General features: G+C 35.7%; 1 protein-coding gene and 1 long non-coding RNA gene across 2 annotated transcripts; one reads left to right on the plus strand and one right to left on the minus strand.

Annotated features, from left to right (window-relative positions):
• Positions 1-2630: 2630 nt before the first annotated feature.
• LOC141295284 (uncharacterized) lies at positions 2631-4238 on the plus strand. Its single transcript, XR_012341035.1, has 4 exons — positions 2631-2848; positions 3077-3131; positions 3552-3652; positions 4180-4238. It is a non-coding gene; the product is annotated as an uncharacterized lncRNA (long non-coding RNA).
• Positions 4239-10239: 6001 nt separating this feature from the next.
• gja1a (gap junction protein alpha 1a) lies at positions 10240-12329 on the minus strand. Its single transcript, XM_073826492.1, has 2 exons — positions 11951-12329; positions 10240-11384 (listed from the first exon to the last, which is right to left on the minus strand). Exon 2 carries the CDS (start codon positions 11337-11339, stop codon positions 10275-10277), a length of 1065 nt encoding a protein of 354 aa, XP_073682593.1. The 5' UTR covers positions 11340-11384; positions 11951-12329; the 3' UTR covers positions 10240-10274.
• Positions 12330-12354: the final 25 nt, after the last annotated feature.

Raw genomic sequence — 12354 nt, forward strand, 5'->3', positions numbered from 1 at the left:
AGTGGCACATGATCCTTCAAAAATCATTCTAAAATGCTGATTTGTTATCAGTTTTTTTGATGAATAAACAGTTAAAAGAACAGCATTTATTTATTTAAAATGTATATGTATATCATTCAAAGGTGACTGTGATTTACTGGAAAGCATATTCTGGCAAAATACAATACCTCAAAGATAATACAAGTCATGTGTTTAAAGTCATGTTCAGTTAAACAGACAAGTTTGGTGATTTTCAAACCAATTTATATTGTCACATTGTCTTTAAAATGTAAATGAACATAATTTATGTCCATCTGTAGTTGCCATAATCTGAAGTCCTCACAATTGAGGCTGGACCCAAACTGTCGTAATTCTACTTTATATTCAGACCATAGGTAAAGACTTCTGTGCGGACTCGCACTTCTTAAAGTTGGCCGCTAGATGGCAGGAGTGTATTGTGCATATATGCGATTGCAGTTTACCTCAGACCTTCCATGCAATTCATCAAGTACATTTCCTCGGACACTATAATGTACTTTAATGTAAGTCACAAAACACATTTTTAATTCGGTGGTTACTCTTGCATAACCTTTTCCAGGTGTGGGCCACCACAGGTGCACATTACTATCAAATTCTACTTATGACTTAAAACATGGTTGCTCATACCTGTACAAATTTTAAAATCAGAATATTCTTTATGTAGTTACTCGCATTTAGTCTATTGTTTCAGTGGAACACACAAAGTCGTTCGGAAGAATCGCCACACTTCTCAAGACAGTGACGAAAGTACCTTAAAGGTAGTCCTTATGGCTTTTACAATATATTCTAACTTTAACTGAGTATAAGTTTGTTTCTTGCTTTAGATATTTATTAACATCTGAACTTAAGGTTTCTTTTACTCAAGTCTGAATTGCGTCACTGGACTCGATCATTTCGGGAAGAAAAAAAAAAAAACTAGCCAAGAGCCCAAAAGTGTTATATCATGACTTTTGTTACGTAAAAGTGAGAAGACTTTGCCAGCTCTGAATCTCATTGTGTGTTCTTCATTTGTCTGCCATTTGATTGATGACACAAGCTCATGAAAGCCGTGCCCGCTTGTTTCCCAACAATTGAAGTCTCTTCACAGTTCTTTCCTACAGTACAGAAGGTAAGTTCAGCCTTAAAAGTGTCTTTCTGAGCGGCTTAAAATGCTGGAGGAAATCACATGATGCTAATAACGTCGAGCTGACTTCAGTGTACACTCCCAGCAAACATTGGTCCGACGGCGACGTCCTGTCCCTGGCCAAAAATAGTCGCGGTAGGACGACAAAATATGCAAAAAAATTTAACACAAAATATTTCTTAAAAATGCATTCAGATGCATTTGTACATGTCTACAATTATATGTGGCTGCATGTAAAGTTTTTACTTTGACTTTTAGCTGAGTGTAGTTCAAAATATACCCGGTTGTGATTCGGTTATGAAAGGACGTCCAGCAGGTGACGTCTTTTACACGTGCATTTATAGTCCATCGTCAACCTCTATAAAATCCTTATGAAATATGCAAAAGCAATTGTGCTTACATTCACATTCACATTGGCATACTACATAATTAATTTAAGTGCCCAAAGTAGTTTCTTAAGAGGTTGTTAATAGACGTCCACTGACGTCCTTTAAACGTTTAGTAAGACCCATGCAAACCAGCACGGAAATCTTTATTTAAAAAACTTCCATTTGTTTTACATCTTGTTTTATGTCAAATTCTATTCACAAATTGCTTGTAGTTAAGTGTGAAATCACTGCATTTACCCATTATTCCACCAGTTTCCCATACATTACAATATGATTTAATTATTTCGTTTTTAATGATTAAATATATATAGGCTATATACATAAGTTATTCATAAAGTCACAATTTAAAGTCTGAGCTGGATGCAAAAACTGCTGCCAAGATGTTGTTACAAATCTCGCGATATGGTATCTCTATAGCAGATTATCTCGAGATATGACAGTTTGTATACTCAAAATTCCAGATCAATAGGTGGCGGTAATGCATCTTTTTATGCTGGTTTGGCAAAATCGCCAAAAACACCAGAAGAAGAGGAGTGAGCCGTAACTTACACGAGGAGAGAGTTTTTTGAGTTTACAAATCATTAAAAATTCACCGATGGGTAAGTACATTTTGAGGTATTTTATTAATGTATTTTATTTTTACTTGTTTTACTCGGAGGAACCAAAAGCAAGTATAAGCACACTGTCAAGTTAAATTAACTTGGGCTAAAGTTAGCTAGTATGCTAAAAGGTAATGTTTAATGCTATGGTCTTTTTTAACCCTAAAAAGAAACTCATCTGTGGCATATATATATATATATATATATATATATATATATATATATATATATATATATAATTTCTTTATTATTAGGCAAGCTATAAAAGGAAAAAAAAACAATAGTTAAATGTATATATGTACTTTGATATCAGTGACATGCAGCACATAAGAGCACATCAGTTGATTAAACATGTTTAAAGATTAAATTAAAAAGTACTACTCAGATGTAGCATTCTGAAAGTTTATTTCTGAAAATAAATGCAATGAAAGACTGTGATATGTTAAAACTGTAGGAGCAGCTCAGGAATAATTCCCTGAAATCTGTAAATTAATTTGAGCATGGCTGACTTCAATAAGTGCTTTAAAAGTATTTTGTAATTTCAGATTTGCTAAACATGTCCTCTGACTATCAAAGAAAGTGGAGATGTCGAAAGGCAAGAGTTGATGCCTTAGCGGAAGAGGACAGCAGCTCAGAATCCGAGGGGACAGTGGAGCCTGCCTTGGTGTTTTACAATTTCAAATAGGTGGAACCAGATAATTACCCCATGCCATCAGCAAGTAAGGAATATTATATGGTGTTTGAAACGCAGGCCATTTATGGGAAATTCATTAAAGCAAAGTTTGCAAACAGTCAGTTTGTAAATCTTTTATTAGAGGTACAAGTAGTTGTTTATCGATAATCTAATGCCAATATCGATACCATTGTTTTTGTTTGCTGTCAATTCTGTCTTGCTCTTGAGTTTTCAAAACATTATTACATTATTTTGATTGTGGTGTCACTTTTAGGTTCAGCAACTGTCCAGAGTTGGCCGAATGTCAGTCAGAGACTGTGTATGAACAGGTATGTATTTACCTAGCATTGTTTGTGTGTTTTGCTGTGTCGTATTTCAGAAAAAAATGACAATAGTAACAGTATCCACAATAATAACCTCAACCTTTGGTAATACTATAATTCTGTCACACACTATATCTACTTATATAATTGCCTGTTTTTGTGTTGAAGTTGTAATGTCTGTGCTAAATCAGGTTGTTCGTAGGACTTAAAACAAGATATAAAAACATAATGTTAGTGTAAGAAATGAATGAGTCATTACTTGTCACAAAAACTTTGGATAGGGATAGAGCACTTATTACATGATAGAGAGTGGTTGTGAAAGTGTATGTTTTAACACTGCATGCAATTGGCAAGCTGCACAGTACTGCTAATTTGTGATACTGATCAATGCATTTTAATATTATGACTGAATCGTTTATTTCGCAGAATCATGTCAAATGCCTTAATGGCAAAATTCAACATGCAGGGTGGTGGCCAGCTGGAAAAGGCTGCATTCAAGGCTACACCTTTATATAATATAATACAAGGTAATTTGTGACACATCGTATGTTCCTTGTGTCTTATTTAAAAGACCTGTTTTTATCAGAAATGTCCAAATGCATAATTAACATGTTTTAGTCCCGGTGTTCTCATATGTGGTTAAGTCATCACTTTGTTTTGAAATGCATAACATTTTTCTGAGATGTTGATTCATGACACACAGTTTAAAAATTAGACAAATTTAAATAATTACAAATTATCTTATTTCCATAAGAGTGTCACTACATTACTTTTAGACTTTTTGAAGACTAAGGAGAGGGAGTGGTCCTGGTGAAACATTCAATCATTTGGTATCTCAGAGAAGCTCTCAATACTGTGACATGTAGAGTGTCAGAGAAATCCACTAAAATATAATGTTCTCATGTTACTCATATCACAGGTTAATGTGTTCATGAAATGGATGGGAAAAGTCTTGTTCGACTGCATTGTACAATTAGTTTGATAGATAAAAACACTTTAAAAATAAGTGCTTGTTTAACTTTTTGCTTTTTACATTCATATTTTCTTCCCTCAGATGCTGTGAAGAGGTGGAACCCCAATTCAACGGAATCGGAAATTGATGGCGCTATGGCAGAACATCTAAAACATGCTCCAGGAAGAGCGGGGGGTGGGGGTTATAAAAAATAAGTTTTCGGGTGAAAAAGATGTGGGAGATATTTGTGACAGCTCAATTCCTTAAATTTTGTTATGAAACTGAATTTGTTTCGTGATGAACATGTTAATTTTTCCTGTTTCCCAGGTGAATTTGTATTAAAACCATAAAATAAATGTGATAAATAAATTGTGACTTTAGTTCATCCCGTTATCTTTGATCATTTGTAATGAACTACTAAAATGTTAATAATATAACACTTTATTTTACAGTGACCTTGTTACATGTAGTTACTGTAATAACTATAAATTATGCATAATTGCATGTATCAAACCTTAACCTTATATTCAGATGCAGTTAATTATATTAAGTACTTAAATGTATAAGTAAAGTAATGTGTTGTTTGATCTACACGTGATTATAACGTGTTCTATCTAGAGGTTTCGGTATGACTGGGCCGATTTTGGCCCTTTTTAGAACCTTTGTCGAGTTTAGATGTGTAAACGTCAAAATCGCCTGTTTACGATTTAACACAATTAGTGTATGATTATTTTATATGCAGGCTTATATGCCTACACTTATGCATAAACACACCACATAAACATCCAGAAGAAGACTAATTCTGACGTCCATGGACGCGCTGAAGAGACGTGGAATTCACGGCCAGAAAAGACGTCGGTTCAACTTCCATTTTGGAACTGTTTTTCAACCATGACGGGACGTGTCGGACGGACGTCTTTTCAACGGTCATTACACGTCCAAATGTTTGCTGGGCTGCTGCATAAACCTCAGTGTCACCACAAACCATAAGGCCTATAACCACTCCCTTGTTTGTCCAAATACATCGCCAAGGAGGAGGCCTGAATGTAACCATGGAGCTTTTGGGTGTTGTGTGAATATTTCATGTAATTAAAGTGATTGATGTTAATGCCATGTAAAATTCACCTAACAGACCGAGACAAAAGCCTTTAAGTACTACTTCAAAAACGCTACCCCAGGGCACTGAGAACAAAATGTTTATTTTTAGACACAGTATGTGGTCCTGCTATGTATGCAAGGGGGATATTAAACATGTGCTATTCCATAAAGTCACACACAATTAGACACCACAGATTTATGCTATGGTATACGATAATGTAATCGGTATGGCAGAATGTTCTGAACTAACAGAACTAGACCCTGCTGTTTTCAATTAAACTGGCAGGCTGAAAGGTATGTCCGGCCGCCTCAGATCTTGCAGGCAGCCAAGCGAGAGTAAAAGATGAGCTTGGCTGTGCTGTGTGCTTTTTAAGTTTCTATTTTGAACCTAAAATGGAATTTAAACAAAAATAGGTTTTAACGTTTTTGACAATTTCACTGGAAACATCTTGACATTTAAAGATCATACAGGCCTTACAAAGATTGAAAACATAGGACATTTAGATTTTTAGTTTTAATGTTATACAGTTAAGGTCAAAACATTACATATTATACCTTGCAGAATCTGCAAAATGTTAATTATTTTACCAAAAGTAAGAGGGATCATACAACATGCATGACCTGTGTACGATATTTCACATAAAAGATGTTTACATATAGTCCACAAGAGAAAATAATAGTTGAATTTATAAAAATGACCCTGTTCAACAGTTTGGTTTAGTGTTAGTTGTTCATGAATCTCTTGTTTGTCCTGAACAGTTAAACTGCCCACTGTTCTTCAGAAAAATCCTTCAGGTCCCACAAATTCTTTGGTTTTTCAGCATTTTTGTATAGGTTCAAATGCTCACTGATGCTCCAGAAGGAAAAACTATGCATTATGCAACTTGCAACTATGCAACTTATGCATATGCAAAACTTTTTGAATTTGAAGAAGAGTAAATATAACTTATTTTGTCTTCTGGGAAACAAAGTAAGTTGCTTCTGAATGTAAACACAAAATGAAAAAAATATGATATATATGATATTTAGGCAAAATAAGAAAAATGTACACATTCTTATTCTGTTTAAAAGTTTTCACCCCCGGCTCTTAATGCATTGTCTTTCCTTCTGGAGCATCAGTGAGTGTTTGAACCTTCTGTAATAGTTGTATATGAGTCCCTCGGTTGTTCTCAGTGTGAAAAGACGGATCTCAAAATCATACAATCGTTGTTGGAAAGGGTTCAAATACACAAAAATTCTAAAAAAAAAAAAAAAAAAAAATTGTGGGACCTGAAGGATTTTTCTGAAGAACAGTGGGCAGTTAAACTGTTTGAGACAAGCATGGGAATCATGAACAACTATCACTAAACAAAAACACAACTGTGGATCATTCAGGTAACAACACAGTATTAAGAATCAAGTGTATGCAAACTTTTGAACAGGGTCATTTTATAATTAACTACTATTTTTTCTTGTGCACTATATGTAAAAGTCTTTTATGTGAAATATCTTATTCAGGTCAATACTAAATGAAAAAACAACATATATTTTGAATCATCCCTCTTATTTTGATTAAATAATTTACATTTGTAATATTCTACAAGGTGTATGTAAACATTTGAACTCAAATGTCTATGCCTTGTGTAGTGGATGAATGATGGATTGACAAATAATCTGAATAAAATAACCAGAATAACACAATCTGAATAACATAACCAGAATTACTGATGACAAACAGTGATGCATTTATCAGATTTGGAACAATCATGCTAAACACTTTTAAACATTTTACTTTTGGTGGTGTCGTTTCATCTAGACTATCAAGCGTGAACCAGTTTGAGGCAGAGTTTTGGTTGAAAACTAAACCAGCGTTTACTTAGTTATTAAACCTCCTTCAAAGTCTCATTTCATGACTGAAGAACATTCAGGTTTACAAGGGGCACATTTCATTAGGTCACATTTGGTCATCCAAATGAGGAATGCAAGAAATGGCAACAATTCTTGCTTATATTCAGCTTTTGATAATGTGCAATATTTTTTACATACAATAGTAAATGGCAAATATTTACTTTCTGCTATTGTACGTGACTGCATCATGTCATTGATGCGCATAGCTCAAATTTGACTAACACCCATGTCAGAGTAAAGTACACATACACAGTTCACAGGGTTTTTTGCCTCTTTGCTCAGCCACATGTGGCTGGCAGACTTGAGTGAAAGCATGTGTTTTCATTTAGTCCTTTGAATAAATAGGAAACTCTGAGAACAGAGGAAAAAGTTGAATCTAATTAACTCGTTTTAATTTCAGACTTGTTTTAAGGCTTTCATTTGTCAGTCAGAGGGAGTCAATTTGCCACTTATCTGAATATGTTAACCAACATTTATGTCAACACTTAACACTTTGCGCTGATAAGCAGTCAGGTGGCTTGACATTGGTCTTTACTGGCCCAGTGCACAAGACTATGTACAGTTACTGTAAAGTTTCCAGAAAACAGTGCTCCATTTATACGCTCTGGCTTACTTCCCGCAATGGAAAAACGCTGTTGGAAAAAAAAGAATGGAAAAAAGAATGTTCATGTAAAGTTCCTGCTGGAGTAGAATGAATGATCTTAATTTATTCCAGTAGGTTTAAACTAGATAAGACTTGTGCTGCAAAACATTGAACATCTAACTTGATTTCACTTTTTTCCCCTGAAAAATATGAAAGCTTTGCTGTATTTAAACTGCATATGGGTAGTAGACATTAAATACTTTTTGGAAGTTAAAATAAGTGTCTTTTTTTATTATCGTTGCGATACTATTATAGTTTTTATATTTTCTAGTTTTTGCAATCAGTTTTTCCTCCGATTTTAGTACATCAAGTACTTTTGTTAACATTAGTTAAAGGAGTAGTTCACTTTTGGAACAAAAATGTACATATAATGCACTCACCCCCTTGTCATCTAAGATGTTCATGTCTTTCTTTCTTCAGTCATAAAGACATTTTCTCCATATAATGGACTTCTATGGTGCCCCCGAGTTTGAACTTTCAAAAAGCAGTTTAAATGCAGCTTCAAAAGGCTCTAAATGATCCCAGTCGAGGAAGAAGGGTCTTATCCATCCAAATAAACAGTTATTTTCTAAAAACATTTACAATTTATATCTAATATAATCTCTACACAGAGTACGCACAGAGCTACAACACGAGCATTTGAGGTTAAAAAGTAGATAAATGGTATTATTTTTAGAAAATAATCATTTTGCTAGATAAGATCCTTCTTTCCTCGGCTGTGATTGTTTAGAGCCCTCTGAAGCTGCATTTTTAATTATTATCTATTAGGGGCACTATCAATATTGCAGTATCGCGATAGCAAATCTTTCTCTATATTATCGTAGTCACATGGCGATATGAAACGACAGGTCTTCCGGATAAAAACTGTAGTTTTTAAAATATTTAAACTTCTTTTTATAACATAAAAGGGTCCTTAAAGTTGTGTTTTGGGCCATTATGCTTTGAAGTAGTATCTGTCAAACAAACTAAAACCGAAAGCACAAAAAGTCTTATTTTCACTGCACATTTCAAAACAATGCATGCACTTCATTCACGCCATCAGCTTGTGATCGGTGTTTAACTGCACCTCTGAACGTTAATTTTTCCAGCAGATGATTACAGCATTTCACTAGATTTGTAGTGAGACATGTTTTTGTAAGCCTGTTTCCAATGAAGCTGGAGTTTTCCTTCAAAATAAACGCTCTACTGCCATTTCCGTCAAAATAAAAACTTTAAATTGCTGACAACTAGCAGTTTAAATGGGTAACGTTACTGCAGTCCAAATTGAAAACATCTCTTTCAAGTGAGAAATTACGAAAGAAGTATTGTAATTTCCTTACTGTAGTGAATGTAGCAAAAATAATATACTTATGAAATATTCATTTTCATTTATCTTACAGTGCAATTCTTTTACAATATATGGCTATTACTGTCATATGAATAACAATAATTTAAAATTGTTGTTATTATTATTATATTCTAGTTTGTTTGGCTTCCTAAAACACCAGTGTTAATGTAATTTAGACTGAGACAGTATACCACAAATTAAAAGAGGGTCGAGTGCCTATTAAAGTTCAAGTACAAGTCAACTCACTGACTTTTTCTGACTTAAGTTTTCTTCGTTACTAACACGAGTTGGAGCTCTTAATTTTGAACTCTCAAAAACGCGCTAGATAATATATTTTAACTTGAAAATGCGCAAAATTTTAATTTGTCATATCATCGTGAGATTTTTGGTATTGTGACATCTCTATTATCTATAAAGTTGTATGATTTCATAAACTAGAGAGACAATTTGAAATATTTGCAGCATTTAAAACTAACTTGTGAAACCAAAATGGTGCTTAAAGGTTGTATCAGCGATTTCTAGCCTGAAACATAAAGTGTCAAATTCAGCTGACCTTTCATCACGATCCACTCGCTGCCTGCCCCATAAATTGTCTGTGAAAAAACCGCGTCTCTCTGGTCAGCCTAGGGTCCGAGATATGCCAAAAAAACAATCGGCACTACCAACCTTTCCACACATAAACAAACAGTGTTCCAACCAATCAGCGTCAGGGGTTTGGTGTTGTGGACTTTTCTACTGGTGCAGGGATGTGAGGGAGGCGGAGCGAAAGTCCACAACACCAAACCCCTGACGCTGATTGGTTGGAACACTGTTTGTTTATCTGTGGAAAGGTTGGTAGTGCCGATTGTTTTTTTGGCATATCTCGGACCCTAGGCTGACCAGAGAGACGCGTTTTTTTTCACAGACAATTTATGGGGCAGGCAGCGAGCGGATCGTGAAGAAAGGTCAGCTGAAATTGACACTTTATGTTTTAGGCTAGAAATCGCTGATACAACCTTTAAAATGGTGAAAACTTAATATTTTAAATTTTCATTTTACATAACCTAAAACCTTGATGCTGATGTAAAGAAAATGTATGAACACATATGCATCAACTACCCATATACTGTATTAAACATTTATTTCAGAGCAAACCTGTGAAAGTATTTACATTGTCACAATTACGGCTCATAAATATAGTTTACTTTGAACAAAAAACTATAAGGTAGAAATTGTCCATGGGGCCTGTGTTTGAGGCTTCTGCTAGATGTCAAGATCATCGGGTCTGGCCCGGCTGCTCGCTCGACTACTGGGTCGAGGTTCAAGCTCTTTGAGCAGCAGAAGATCCTTCCCAAGAGTCACTTTCTCTGGATATGGAAAGCGCTGGGTGTGACCCAGCTGGTTCTGTTCTGTACTGTAATTAGTCCAGTTTTGCTCATTAGCCTGCTTGTCGTAATTGTCAGAGGAGTTGGACTTATCGCCGGTATCGAGATTGTAGCCCAGATTAGGGACGGGGGCCGAGCAGTCGTTGTAATACCCGTAACTGGATAGGTTCCTTGGGCAGGGTTTGATATTACAGGCGCTTTCAAAATTTTTCTCTGACTCTTTGAAACGGTCCTTCATCCTCTTGAAGATCACATAGAAAAACTCAAAGACGTTGAGAGCTAGAGAAACGAGGGACACGACTAACATAAAAATGATAAAAACAGTCTTCTCGGTGGGACGTGACAGAAAGCAGTCGACTTTATGTGGACAAGGGAACTTTTGACACGTGTAAACGGCCGACAGCTTGAATCCATAAAGATGCCACTGAATTAACAGGAAGACGATTTCAAATACGGACTTTAAGACGATGCTCACTATGTATGTGTAAAATATCCCTCCTCTCATTTTGATCTTCCCGTGATCTTCCAGGCCGTACTTGAACTTCTTAATTTCAATCTTCTTCAAGAGCACATCCACATCTCCTCCCTTGCTCTGGATGACTCTTAATTTATCCTCCTTTTTATTCAACTTCTCCTCCTTGTGTATAAGGAACACAACATGGCTGAGGTACAGGAGAGTTGGCATGGACACGAATATGATCTGCAGCACCCAGAAGCGCACATGGGAGATAGGGAACGACTTGTCGTAGCAGACGTTCTCGCAGCCGGGCTGCAGCGTGTTGCACTTGAACGCCGATTGCTCGTCTCCCCAGGCGGACTCCACCGCGGTTCCCAACACAAGGATCCGGAAGATGAAGAGGATGGAGAGCCAGACTTTACCTCCTGCCGTGGAGTATGCCTGGACCTTGTCAAGAAGTTTTCCCAGTGCGCTCCAGTCACCCATGATGAAAGATGTTCTGGATTAGACAGGAGATGGCCAACCTTCAAGCTGACAAAGACAGTAAATTCAAGGAGTATTATAAACACAGATGAAGCCCAGTGTTAAACACATCCGAGTGGTCTCCCCGCTCCACATGTTACTGCCAAAGACAATAACATAAGTCTTTGGCTTATTTTCAGAAATGTTCTTGGGTCCCTTTCTAAATGAATGCTCTGGGGTTTTCTGACTTTTCAACAGATATTTATCCTAAAAGAAACGCGTTTTTTTTAATTATATAACATTTAGAACAACAAAAAATGCTAAAACACAAATACCAGTACAAAATGGTTAAAATATTACATACATAGTATTTTTTTTTTAAATACACAAACTTCTGAGGCTTAACATTTATCCTTTTTAATCACAGATTTAACCTTCTGAAATATTTTAATCTATATACTTCGAAAAACAAGAATCTAGACTATAAACAAACAAAAATACACAAAAATCGCCCACAGAAACATACTAATATGTTTACAATACCTAATAGGCCTGTATCGTTTGTATCATACTAGCTTTTACGGTTTATCATATCTCCAATACGTGTTGAATATGTTGTATAAGTTGTTTCTTACCTGGAAAGTCGTTAAAAACGCCAAACTTCTTGACAGTTGCGATAACTTTTGTAACACATTTCAAGACTAAATTCCCCAAAAATATTCGATGTAAAATGAGTTCTCCTACGGCGACCGTTCCCTCATCCCATGTGTCGGAGGGACTGAGTCAGAAGTGGTAAAGTCAAACGTCAGCTGACTCAAACTTATGGACTTTCAGAACTTCTCCATCTCCGTTATATATTTTTTTTGGGAGGAAATGTCCTGGAATAAGGGAGTGTAATGAAAGTGTGAAATACCGCCATCTGCTGTAGAATCAACTATATGCTACAGACGCAACCAGGCCTTTAGAATGCTGAGGCCTTTTATAGCTCATCTGTTATTAGACGACATAAAATTCGAATGGTTCTCTTGGAAGTTTAAAC

The sequence above is a fragment of the Garra rufa genome, chromosome 21 (genome assembly GCF_049309525.1).
Source record: "Garra rufa chromosome 21, GarRuf1.0, whole genome shotgun sequence".
In the NCBI taxonomy this organism is placed as follows: Eukaryota; Metazoa; Chordata; class Actinopteri; order Cypriniformes; family Cyprinidae; genus Garra; species Garra rufa.

Coding starts and splice junctions, on each gene's coding strand:
- gja1a (XM_073826492.1), bottom strand. CDS start 11,339: ATGGGTGACTGGAGCGCACTGGGAAAACTTCTTGACAAGGTCCAGGCA.